The sequence below is a fragment of the Dryobates pubescens genome, chromosome 7, assembly GCF_014839835.1.
Source record: "Dryobates pubescens isolate bDryPub1 chromosome 7, bDryPub1.pri, whole genome shotgun sequence".
Taxonomy (NCBI): Eukaryota; Metazoa; Chordata; class Aves; order Piciformes; family Picidae; genus Dryobates; species Dryobates pubescens.
Genome location: NC_071618.1, coordinates 15801431 through 15815082, shown reverse-complemented (window position 1 = coordinate 15815082; position 13652 = coordinate 15801431). Strand labels below are relative to the sequence as shown.

General features: G+C 41.7%; 1 protein-coding gene across 7 annotated transcripts in view; it reads left to right on the top strand.

Moving 5' to 3' along the window:
• Positions 1-13652, top strand: part of FARP1 (FERM, ARH/RhoGEF and pleckstrin domain protein 1) — a 229720-nt gene that overhangs the window by 151546 nt on the left and 64522 nt on the right. For all 7 annotated transcript variants that reach the window (XM_054162933.1, XM_054162932.1, XM_054162930.1 and 4 more), the window contains exons 3-6: positions 3794-3898; positions 9058-9100; positions 10213-10291; positions 13221-13318. In XM_054162933.1, coding sequence (XP_054018908.1) covers positions 3794-3898; positions 9058-9100; positions 10213-10291; positions 13221-13318 — 325 coding nt within the window. The remainder of the gene's footprint in view (positions 1-3793; positions 3899-9057; positions 9101-10212; positions 10292-13220; positions 13319-13652) is intronic.

Here is a 13652-nt window from a genome sequence, read left to right as displayed (position 1 = left end):
TGTCAGGAGAAGGGCCACGAGGATGATCAGAGGGCTGGAGCACCTCTCCTGTGAAGACAGGCTGAAAGAGTTGGGGCTGTTCAGTCTGCAGAAGAGAAGGCTCCGAGGTGACCTAATTGTGGCCTTCCAGTATCTGAAGGGGGCTACAAGAAGGCTGGGGAGGGACTTCTTAGGATATCAGATAGTGATAGGACTAGGGGGAATGGAATGAAGCTGGAGGTGGGGATATTCAGGCTGGACATGAGGAGGAAGTTCTTCCCCATGAGAGTGGTGAAGCCCTGGAATGGGTTGTCCAGGGAGGTGGTTGGGGCCCCGTCCCTGGAGGTGTTTAAGCCCAGGCTGGATGAGGCTCTGGCCAGCCTGATCTAGTGTGGGGTGTCCCTGCCCATGGCAGGGGGGTTGAAACTAGATGATCCTTGTAGCCCCTTCCAACCCTGACTGATACTATGACTGGATGAATAAATATCTTATGACTCTTTCTGTGAGGGTGGCTGATAAACGCATCTTTCTCAGCCCCATCCAATCTGTGGAGGCCTGAGACTAGCCTGAAAGCAGGAGCATTTTCCTGAACTTTCCAAGTCATTTGTGGGTATATTTTTGCAGCAGTAAGCAATATCATTATTACACTCATTTGAATGTCTTTTAAATAGTATTTTGTTGCTTCCAATAAAATGAACTTACTGGGAAGCTCTTTCATTAAGGGACGATTTGTATTTGAATATGCCTCCACAGTGGAAGGAATGGGAAGCTTTCTGCTAGAACTGGAGGCTGAACGGTGGTCATTTGGGATGCTTTCAGTTTAATGAACTAGAAAATGTGAAATGAGTGTATCCAAATATATTTGCACTTGAGACCTGCATGGTGCCAAGCCCAGAGAGTGGTGGTGAATGGTGCCACATCCGGCTGGCAGCCAGTCACTAGTGGTGTGCCCCAAGGATCAGTGCTGGGCTCCATGCTCTTTAACATCTTTATTGATGATCTGGACGAGGGGATTGAGTCCATCATCAGTAAATTTGCAAATGACACCATGCTGGGGGCAGGTGTTGGTCTGTTAGAGGGTAGGAGAGCTCTGCAGAGGGAACTTGACCAGCTAGACATAGGGACAGAGTCCAAGGGCATGAGATTGAACACATCTAAGTTCTGGGTACTACACACTGGCCACAACAACCCCATGCAGTACTACAGGCTGGGGTCAGAATGGATGAAGAGTGGCCAGGCGGAAAGGGACCTGGGGCTACTGGTCAATAGTAGGCTGAACATGAGGCAGCAGTGTGCCCAGGCAGCCAAGAAGGCCAATGGCATCCTGGCCTGTATCAGGAACAGTGTGTCTAGCAGGAGCAGGGAAGCCATTGTGCCCCTGTACTCAGCGCTGGTTAGGCCGCACCTTGAGTGCTGTGTCCAGGTGAATTGCTGGAACGTGTTCAGAGAAGGGCAACAAAGCTGGTGAGGGGTTTGGAGCACAAGCCCTGTGAGGAGGGGCTGAGGGAGCTGGGGTTGCTTAGCCTGGAGAAGAGGAGGCTCAGGGGAGACTTTATTGCTGTCTACAACTCCCTGAAGGGAGATTGTAGCCAGGTGGGGGTTAGTCTCTTCTCCCAAGCAACCAGCACCAGAACAAGAGGACACAGTCTCAAGCTGTGCCAGGGGAGGTTTAGACTGGATGTTAGGAAGAAATTCTTCACAGACAGTGTGATTGGCCATTGGAATGGGCTGCCCAGGGAGGTGGTGTAGTCACCATCACTTGAGGTGTTTAGGAAGAGACTGGATGAGGTACTTGGTGCCATGGTTTAGTTGATTCGATGGTGTTGGGTGACAGGTTGGACTTGATGATCTTGAAGGTCTTTTCCAACCGGGTTTATTCTATTCTATTCTATTCTATTCTATTCTATTCTATTCTATTCTATTCTATTCTATGGCATTATATCAGATCAAAAGTGTTCTGTCTAGAAAAGCAGACCTTTTTTTTTCCTTACCTTCTCTGTGTCCTCTTACTTGGCATTTTAGTATGAATTATGTTAGATACTGCAAGTCTGGTTGAGATGAATGCTTAAAAAAACCCTAGTATTTCTGTCTGCAATTGTTCCTGATGTGTTTTTCTGACATTATTTATGAGGCTAATATTTGCTGCAGCTAACATTAACAAACAGTTAATAAAATAATCTAAGCGTACGCTGTTTCCTGGTGGCATAGGTCTGTTAAAGGCACTGGGAGTATGTTGGGCAAAAACCTGCTCAACAAGTTCCTTGGGGGGGTGAGGCTGGCTGTTCCCTTCTGACTTTCAAAACCAGCCAGCATTGAAGGGTTTGGTCATTGTGTCCTGCATCACAGGGTGATAGCGCCACTCTGGTGGCACACATATTCAGAGCCTTCCCTGAAAAACATCATCCTTATAATTTGCCTGGTGTAAACCATGCTACTGTATATTTGCTTTTCACAATTTGTATTAGATAGTATTAGATAAATTGCTTGGGGGAAAATGCTCTGTGCTTTGGGTTGTGGATGAAAATCTAGTATTACCCTAGGTAGAAACAAAAAGGGGGGGGATTAATTTTTTTGTATCCCAGTGAAACAGAAACCAAACTGCGTAGTGACACATCTGGGAGCAGGTGGGATTGGGCCAACTGCCTGCTAGACTCTGCTATGGGCACTTCCTGGAGATGCTGGGAGATGGGCTCAGTCTCTTGTTTGAGCCAGGTCAGCCAAACTGCCCCCCTCTAAGGTTGTTTTTTTCTTTGCTCTGTTATGACCTTTTTATTTTGCTGTAGTAATTATTTACTGGGCAGAAAGGGAAAGAGCCAATCTGTAGGTTGAGTGCAAAGGGGTGTGATGGGTCTCTTGTAATAGAGGAGTCTGTGCAGTTCAGTAGGTTATTATTGTTTTGAAGTGAGTGGAGATCTCTGTTTCAGGGCCTCTTGAGTTAAAATAGGTACATTTGTGCAGGGAACAAAAACATTGATTTCAGTGATTGCCCTTTTTATACAGAAACAGTGATTTTTGCTGAAGACATGCTGGTGATCTGTAATTTACAGTATTTGCTGCAGGTGTGGATTTAACTGATACACTGATGAAAAGAATCCTTACAATGAGCAAAGCGGCTGCTCTGAGAGCTAATATTGGACTAGAACATCTGGTCCTTATAGAGGGAAGGCTGTCAATGTGTGGAAGGAAATGCTTGATTTTGACTCCTTCAAACTGCTCAACAATTCTGTTCCAGTAGCACAGATGAGCCTTGAGGCCTCAGTGCCTTCACCACAAGAGGCTCAGGATAGGACCATATGAAATCAGAACCCAGATCTTGAGCCTGTTGTGTATCAAGTGGTGTCCACCAAACCCTCAAGACTCTTTTGTTTAGTATGACAGGCCTGTCAGTGAACATTTTGGTTTCAGTGTGTTGTATACAGATGTGCATTGCACCATCTGCCACAGCTTGAAGGTCCGTGGGGATGAGATGGTTATCTTGTGAAATTCACTGTAGATATAAGCCTTGGCAGACACAAGAAATCTATAACCCATATCCTCCTCTTCTATCTCTTCTATTTCATGGTATTTTTCCCTCAAAAATAAAAATTCTTCAAAGATAGATTCTGAGCTGCCATCCAGGGATGGATGAAGATTTTCTGTAGGTTTAAAACTGGTGTAATTGTTGTAAACTGCCCTGTGGGTATGGTTGGAATATCCACTGATTTTATAAACTGTTTTGACAGTGTTGTTTGCTGGATGATTTCTTAGCACAATAATTTTCCTGCCACTCATTAAAAGCATCTTTGTAACCCTAGGCTTTGTTTTCTTCTTACAGCAAAGAGCTCCTGGGAAAGTGTTGCATGATGCTGTTTGCAACCACCTGAATCTTGTTGAAGGCGACTATTTTGGCCTTGAATTTCCGGATCATAAAAAGATGATGGTATGTAATAGGATTAATTCTCAACTGCTTTTCATCTACATATACACTGTATTCTCTCCTTCTCCTCCTTACTTAAAAGGGTATTTAATCTTCAGTCTCCAAGATAAAAAAAAAAAGGAAATTAAAAAAAAATTGTTCTTGCCTGCTAGAGTTGAAGAAATGGTTTTTAGAACCTGATTACTCCTGTCAGATTTCATCCATGCTGAAAGTAACAGCCAATTCAGACATAAGCTGGACAACATTTTACCTTTATCAGTTGTAGTAGAGAAGCCAAAGGCAGGGCTGTTGCAGGCTCTCAGCTCTAATTTTACAGTCCTGCTTAACTTTGAGTGTGGAAATAACTCTTGTCGGTAGGCTGAGAAGTTGGAATGATTGTGACAGAGTTCCATGAAAAACATTGTAGGGCAAGAAAATGAATAGATAAAATATAACAAGGTTAATAAAAAGGAAAGCAAAACCAGAAGACCCAAATAAACTGATGAAAATTGTGCCTGGGCAGCTGGGTGGCGTAGGCAGGTGTCCTGTTCCTGACACTTTGGACTCAGAACAGTTGCTGACAACATTCAGTCATAATGCTGAATACTAATACTTCCAGGGTAGAAGCAGTATCACATAACAGAGAAAGCCAAAGGCTAATGACTTCTCAGCCTTCAATGACTTTTTTTTCCTGAAGTTTGTTTTACTTTACACTTACTATGTGACCTACTGGCATGTGTGCTCAGTATCTGGGTAGTTTGATCATTACATTCTGCCTGTTCAGTGAATTCCGGTTGATCTAAAGGAGATTACTTTGGGCAACTAGAAAAAAAATTGTATTTTCTCTCCATACATGTAAAATTTCTATAAGAAGCAATGTTTCTTAACAAAAGAAACAAATGAGGATTTCCTTGCTAGTACAGCAATGTGTCATCATGCCTTAGTGGAGACTTACATAGACACTAGAACTGAGCATTAGCGGTCACAGTATTTTAGGCTAACTATAATTAAAGAGGAGGGTTTTTTTAATGGGCATTGACCTTTAAAAGTGATCCATCTCACAGTTTTCTCCTGGATTTACATGAAATATAGTTTACTAGAAAGTATTGTATTCTGCCAGATCTCCTTGAACTAAAGCTTTAGGTGACTTGAGAGCTTAACATAACTCTTCAGAATGTTGCAACTCTACAGTACTGTTAGAGCAGAGGGTTCATGTAGTTATCTTAATAATGACATACTGACATTCCTGATGTATGTATGTTTGTTAAGCTGAAGCAAATCCTATCATCTTGGGTATGTGCAGTTGCTTTTTAGTTTTCTAGAAAACAGAGGTCATTCAATCAGCTTTTTCTGCTTCACAGGTTATTACATTTCAAATAGATGACCCTCTGTGTTATGCTCAGGGACCTGAAGTAAACTAGTAGTTTTCAGTCTTCTTGTGGTGGGTTGAAGTTTCCCCCCAGCATTAACTTTGCCAGACCAACTCAGTTAGAAGCAAATGAAGCTTTATTTACAAGCAAGAACTACACTGACAATGGAATGCAATGAATATGTACAAAATATACAGTATTTACAATAGTATACAGATACTTACAATTAGCAAACAACACAAAAATCCCCTGGTCAGAGACCAGGGAAGCTGTTCCACTGACCCCCCTCAACCTCCCTGGTCAAGAGAGAAAAGGAGCAGAGAGAGAAGCAGTGGGTTAGGCTTAGCCAAGGCCAGCTGATAAGCACATTAATCTGTCCTGAGTGAAGCAAAACAGCCAAGATCAGAAGAGTGGGAATTGTTATGATGCAGCTCGTCTTATTCTAGATATTTATCCAATGAATTGGTTTAGAATAATCTTTTGTTTTCCTTTTTACACCCAATAGCAATTTGTTTATATTTTTCTACTTTTCTGCTCAAAATCTGTAACTAAATTTTAAAGGCATAGCCTAAAACCACCACACTTGTGAAAACAAAATTATTTGTTTGGTTGAGGCAAGACATAGGAGAGACTAGGGGCTGCTTGAGGCCTTCACAGCAGTGGGAGTTGACTGGCTGGAAATAGGTCTAGTCTATCACACTAAGGAAGTCAGGGCTCTGGTGAAGAGAAAGGTGGAGGAAAACTCCTAAGTCTATCACAACTTTGACCTGAAGGGAAATGTCTCTATGCACTGAGCCTAGTAACTCACCTGGCCCCTACTCTTGCAAAAGGAAATATTAACCAAATATCTGAGAGCACCAGTCCATGTTCCTGCATCTTCAAATCTTTGCTTCTGAAAAAGGGGAAGATCCCCAAATCTTGCCCACAGTCAGCTGTGCCACAGACATGATGAGATTCAGAGGAAGCAACACCTTCAACCACCTAAAAGCAACTCACAGAAACTCTGAAGCAGGAGATTTGATTATGCATCCTTTCAATGTGGAGCAGCACTCTGAAAATAATATGTACACTTAAATTATAAAACCAGTTTATATGATGCAGTTGAGATGAATGTACCTGTGGTGTTTAACACTTCCTGAGCTTCAAGATGGCCATAATGTGGAATTCAAGCATTGTGCAATTAAAAAAAATAATTAAAAATTACATTTAATGGTGTGTCTGAGAAATAAACCGTGCATGCATATTTTACATTCGTATCATCTAAAGAGAGTGAGTTGCTTATCCAGTGTGGAGTGCAGTGGAAAAGGAAAAACAAATATTTAGAACATACTTGCTTGGGTGTAATCATACGTACATAAAGTCATATATTCACAGTTGGGCTGTGTTTGTGTCAACATGCAAGGCTCCAGACCTCCCACCTGACATATCGGCAGCTGTATACATTCATGTGTGCTGTGCATGTGGCAGGCAAGATTTGCATGGGAGGTGAGCATGGAGTGTCTCCTGCTGGGATCAGGAGAAATGAGGCACTCTCACACTTGATGTCTCCCTCAATTCTCCAGCTGCTGAAATACAGTCACTAGCACAGAATGCCAGACCTTGTTTAAAAAATAAATCACAGTATCACAGTGTCACCAAGGTTGGAAGAGACCTCAAAGATCATCAAGTCCAACCTGTCACCACAGACCTCATGACTAGACCATGGCACCGAGTGTCACGTCCAATCCCCACTTAACATCTCCATGGATGGTGACTCCACCACCTCCCTGGGCAGCCCATTCTAATGGCAAACGACTCTCTCTGTGAAGAACTTTCTCCTCACCTTGAGCCTAGCCTTTGTGGATCTGGAGAAAATTGAAAGCATGAATCTCAATTGAATCTTCAAGCTATTTTACATTCCCAGTTTATAAACCAGTTGTAGGTTGGCTGTGTTAGATACCGTATGGGAGTTGTGTGATGCGTAAGTTTTGTTTTCTTGGGTTTGGTGAGGAGTAAGTTCTTTGTTTTGCCCCACCTGTCTCCCCACACAGGCTCAATACACATTTCTAGTATTCAACAGTCTGGTCAAGGATGTTATAACTCACTTGTAGGATGATTGGAAAACTGGAGAAAGAAATTATGCACTTGCATGCTGATGCTGTATTATAAACTCCCCCTGGAGACAGAGAGAATATTCTTGTGAACTGGCTGTTTCATATTCAAGATTTATTTTTTTTTCCCACTAAACTTGGCAAAGTCTCTGACCTTCCCTGCAGATTTTGTACATGCCAGCTTTATGGAACAGTTTAAACTTACTGAAATGCCAAAAAGTGTCAGAACCAGTTTAATATGTGATAAATACCATGTTCCTGTTCTTGGCTGACCGGGTTTCTTCAGCCCTTCCAGAAAAACAAAAACTTCCATAGGCTGAGAAACATAGAAAGAATTCAATTGAGAAACATGAGGGAGTGTGAAAGAGCAGCAGTGTGAGGTCTTTGATAGTTGGAGGCACTCAAATTAGTACTGATGAAAATAGTAAGCAGCGCTGGAGCAGTTACAGCAGCAATACCAGGCCTGTGCCTGTTTGGCTTCTCAGGTGATTTTCTAAAATGGACATTAGGAGTATATTTTAGCCTCTACATAATCTGAAATTATTAAAGATGAAAGATGTATTCATTTCAATACATATTATTTTTCTAGAGGAAGGCACAGTTAATTTCTTTTTTAAATGGCTTTAGCCTTTGTGATGGTTGTAGGATGTTCCGTCGCATGTTCCAAGTGTCTCCAAGGGAGGCAATTTAGGGACAGAACAAAATAGAAATCTTAGGTATAGGTTGTTACAGGATAAGGACTGTGAGCTGTCCCACTTACCCAGGCTTTGCAAGTCATCTGGCTTTTACCTTCTACATGATTGTCCCTTGGCTTTCCATAGCATTTTCTCAGGCCCTTCTGACTGAGACTGCAGAATATAGGGGTTTCAGCTCTGAAAACATTTATTCCATCCACTCCTTCTCTTTCCAAAACCAAGTCAAAGACCCACACACCATCCTGAAAAACGGGCTTTTGAAAAACAGATGAAAGGAAGCTCTGTGCAGAAATTATGCTGTACCAAATTGAGAAAGCCTAGACCTGAGCTCCCTAGGTTTATAGAAAAGAGAAAATTGCTTACACAGCTCAAAAGGAAGCTTCCACTCACCCACGCTTTGTGCTGCTGTCTGCCTCATGCCATTGCCTGACAAGACATTCCAGGTTGTGGTAGTGAGACTCCTTTATCTCCATAGTGCCAAGCAAGGGAGTTCCACATTTATGCCCAGGCATTACAGTGGGACTTACGTTGGATCTGCAAAACCAGGAGGTTGCACCTTCTCATTTCTCCATTTGCCCAGCATTCCCAGCTCAAAGGCAAGCACCAGACCCTTTCACTTGCCTTTCTTGAGATTAATTAGGGTGAGAACAGCAACTGGCAGTATAGGACTGTCTTTTTCTGAACTCTTTGTTTCAGGTATTGTTTCCACAAAATGAATGGTTCCTGGTCAAACATGCTGTGATTGATAGTATCTGAGACAAGTGAGGTGGAGATTTCTCTGTGGTTTCGCAGCTCACTCAATCTGTGTTGCTTCAAAAGCTATGCCAGAGGGACAGCCCATTGACAGTGATTCCTGAACACCTTCCATAGCTCTGGGGAGAAAATCCACTATGTATAATTAGGGAGAGCATGATGACTACAGTGTCAAAAATTAAGTAACTGATAATTTAAGTAGTGCAATAAGAAATGCTCCTCTGTGAGCAGTAGTTTTGTTCAGAGCTGCTAACACCACCTTCTTCTATTTTCAGGTGTGGCTTGATCTTCTGAAGCCTGTTATGAAACAAATTAGAAGTAAGTACTTCTTTGTCATTTATTTTGTTGGTCTGAGAGTACTTGAATAAATTAGGACTACATCCGTTGGGATGTTTGTTCACTGAATTTTGTTTGGATTATTTTTTATTTCTTGTGTCTCCTTAAAAGATGCACTGTGCATGCTGTGAAGTTATGTCACATAAACACGTGAAGGAACTAATCCAGTAGGAAGCTTAGATTTAGTCAGTCTGCAGAAGAGACAGTGGTGGCAATGGAGGGCACAGTTCTGTAGAGGGAAAAAAAAAAAAGTACAGTAAAAGAAGGATTAAAAGAAGTATACATTGCCAAAAGGTAGCAGAAATCAAACACAATAAAAAGAACAGGAAGATGTTATTATTATTGGAAGCCACTAGCAGATACACTACAACTGTGTGGGACACTGCTGTGGAACTTGGGACTAAGAGAGCAAGAAGAGGAAACAGTTAGGATAAGGCCATTAGGGAAAGTTATGGTGTGTGGTGGGAAAGGACAGGAAACTGTAAATAGCCATCAGCTCTGGGAAGAGCAGAAGCAAAATTGAAAGCTTTTGGTGCTTTTTATTACTACTTTTCTCTGTCAAATATCTGTAAAGTTTTTGATTTATTGAGTTTCGCCAATTGAGATCAAGTTCTTCTAGGTGACACTCTGGCTATATGAGTCTGAACATTTGCTCTGGCACCCCCCACAAAAGAGAGATGCATTGGTCCTTTTATCACTGGTTGTACCTTTAAGAGTTGGAACAAATGTGCTGCTGTTTAAACAGAAATAGTGATTTGCTAGTGGAGTTGAAAAATAGATGCATTTTAGCTCCCTCCTGCTCTGAAGCAAGTAAAATAGACACATGTAATGTATTTTATTGGATTAACTGGTGGCAGTTACTAAAACTAGGCTTGGTTTTGGCAGAGTACCCCTTCACCAAGCTACTTTTCTCTTTTATTGTGTGTAAATTTTTATTGTGCAGTCTCTAAATAATCTCAGTGCTATCAAAGGACAGGAGGTTAGGTGTATGTATGCACAGCAGGTTCCATGAGCCCTTGTAATTCATTCTGTGTAATGAAGATTTGGCCAGCATGTTACTGATGTTCACTAACTTCCTTTAATGTTTGCCCTAGGACCGAAGCACGTCGTAGTAAAATTTGTGGTAAAATTCTTCCCACCTGACCATGCTCAGCTGCAGGAGGAACTGACAAGGTTAGTGGCTAGATGGCTTTCTGTTTTCTTTGTGTTTGTTTTCTGGTGTTGGGTTGTGGGGTTTTTTGGTTGATTTGGGGGTTTTATGTTTGGGAATTTTTTGGTGTTTGTTGAGGGTTTTTTGTGGGTTTTGTTTTCTTTTTAATAAATTAAATATGTGGTGGATAGAGGTGAGAACGTGGAATCTGAGATGACTGGGCAATGATTGATGGTTGCCCCTTAGTTTTAGCTTGATGTTATTTGCCCCAACCATGAATGCGCCTGAAAAATAAGCCCCAAGATTTGGTTGCAGTCTGTGCTTAGAGTTTCAGCAAAGCACACTAAAGTCCTGGGAGAGCTTTGCTCACCCTCAGAGAAAGTAGTTCTGCAACAGCGTTCTGCAAGCCCCTTTGGCAGTGGTTGGAAGAGACCTGCCTAAAGCACATGTGGGCATCCTGGGATGCAATTCTGCACTTGTTTTTGGGAGAGAGTTTTATTGCGTGAATTGCCAGGTTGCAGCAGCATTGGACCCTGTTTGTATAATCAATGCAAATGCTAAAGGTTTGCAGAGGGGGAAGTGTGACTTCAGAGATGGAGAATGGAAAGGAGAGGAAGTAAGTAAGGGGACAGTAGACAAAGATGCACACATATGCAGAAAGAGTACCTTTAAAGGGTGTTTATTTTCAGTGCATTTCCAAAACTTCCATTTATGTTCTGAATTTCCCACTGCATTGGCATAGAAAGTCATATTCCCTCTGAGAAAATATCTATGTGAGGGACCTATTAAGGTTCTTCCTCATTAGCAGATCTTTCTTCTATGGTCAGAAACATTGTTTTGTTGTAGTATTTCTTCACTGCAAGTTTTCAACTCTTTCTGATTTACAGTATTATTTTATTATTATTATTCCCATTCTGATTCAATATTTTCATTATTAATTTTTCTTTTCAATCTTCCCACAAGATGAAGTCCTCGTTTACAAAGAGCTTTTGTGTCCTTATGACCCACACAAGTCCACATTTATGTTTGGTGTTTATCTTGGTCTTGTTTAATTTTTGTGATAGAGTAATGGAATGGAAAAAAAAGAAATTATTGGTATCTCTTGTTGGCCTGGACAGATAAAAGTAGGAAAGTAGGGTAAGAAGATAGAATATTTATTTGAAAGACTGAATAAAACCAATAAAAGTATAAATGAAAACTCTCAATGTCATGTTACTAATGAAAGATTTCTGTTTCCAAATAGATATTCTGCATATTAGTTGCTTAGTACACAAGCTATAGATTGATTTTTGGTGATCTCTTTCTGCACCTTGGGAGGCATCTCTGAATCCTAATATATATGTACACAGCAGTGCATAGGATGTGAAGGCATATCCACAGGGACAGTTTCATTACTTGAAGAAGCAGAAAATACAACACTTTAGTGCTCTGTTCTTCTAGTAGGAAGAACAGTACAGTGAGTAGAGACATCTTTCACTAGACAAGGTTGCTCAGACTCCTGTCCAACCTAAACTTGAATTTCAGAGATGGGGCTGCTACCACCTCTCTGGGCAACCTGGGCCAGTGTCTCGCCACACTCAGCATAAAAATGTCTTCCTTATGTCTTGCCTAAATGTACCCTCTTTTAGCTGGAAAAGATTAACCCTTATACTGTGCAGCAGGCATTGCTAAAAAGATGGTCCCCGTCTTTCTTATAGGCCCTCTTTAAGTACTGAAAGGCCACAACAAGGTCTCTCCAGAGCTTTCTCTTTTCCAGGCTGAAAACTCCAACTCTCTTGGCCTTTCTTCATAGGAGAGCTGTTCCAGGACCAGCTCTAGCAGGTTCATGTCCTACATCTGCTGAGGACTCCAGAACTTGACACAGTACTCCAGGTGGTGTCTCACCAGAGTGAAGAGAGGAGGGGAAGAATTGCCTCCCTTGACCTGCTAGTCATTCTTATTTTGATGCAGCCCAGGATACAGTGTTCAGGGATGTGAGCACACATTGCCAACTCATGTCCAGCTTTTCATGCACTAGTACCCTAAAGTTGTCTTTCAGAGGGCTGCTCTCAATCAGATCGCACCCTAGCCTGTATTGATACCAGCAATTACCCCAATCCAGTGTAGGACTTTGCACTTGGTCTTGTTGAGCCTCATGAGTTTTACATGGGCCTACCTCTCTGTTATGTCAAAATCCCTCTGGATGGCATCCTGTTGCTCAGGTATGTCAGCTGCACTACTTAACTTGATGTCATTGGCAAACTTGTTAAGGTTGCACTTGATCTCACTGTCCATGCCATCCATGAAGGTATTAAACAGCACTGTTCCCAGTATGGACCCCTGAGAGTCTTGAACCCTTGTGTTAGTGTGGAATTACGCTATGCACAAACTCTTGTTGCAGAATTGCTTTACGTGGCTGAGGTGGTTTGGCAACAATGTTAAAAATGTCTGGTGCACAGGCAGTGCAGTTAATGGGGCCACAAAAGTATCAAAGCTAGCTAGAGTCTAGCTAGATCAAGATTTTGCTCCTTGTTTCCAGGTCAGTGCCATGGTGGAAGTTTAGAGCTCTCCTTGTATTCCAGAAGAATTAACTGATAATGCTAAATCACTGCTTTATCTGGCATTTCTTCATAGCTACAAGTGGCTCCATTAGCTAGTGCTTCTTGGTGTGCAGTTGCTGAGCACTTAATATCTGTCACATTTGCTTCCACTGTCAAATCTCATTGCTCTAGTTCCAAGGGAGGGAAGGAGAGAGAAAAAGAAAGACACTGGTTCTGCAAAGCAGCCACCATTAAGACTCTAATGGCTGTAATACGGTGCCTATTAGGTTTTATTTAGCCTTTAAATTTATGAAATTCAGATCACTTCTTTAGATTTCAAAAGTGAAAAGAACATGTAGTTAAAACCAGAGCTGCCATTGAAATACTTGCCCCTCCTGCATTGTGTAACTCTTTGTTCACTTTTGTTTTGCAGGTACCTATTTGCATTGCAAGTGAAGCAGGACCTGGCACAGGGAAGGCTAACATGTAATGATACCAGCACTGCTCTCTTAATCTCCCACATAGTGCAGTGTAAGTTCCCTTTTTTCTTCTTTCCAAGAGGATAAACAAGATGAATGGTTGGACATACTTGTCTGCTTACCTTGTAGTAGCTGCCCTACGGACAGGTTTAAGCCATATGGACAATTTACTGTATTTTTGTATAATGGAATTCAAATGCAGGTAACAGTCTTTTAAATAAAGAAGAGCTCCTGAACACTGGATTTCCATTTTTAAAGCACTACATTTAATAGTCTTGCTAAGATTATTTTAAAAAGCAAACTCTACAAAGCAGTGCCAGACAGGCAGAATTCTTCAGAATTCCTGTATTCCTACATATTACGCTAGTAGAGCATTCACATTCCAC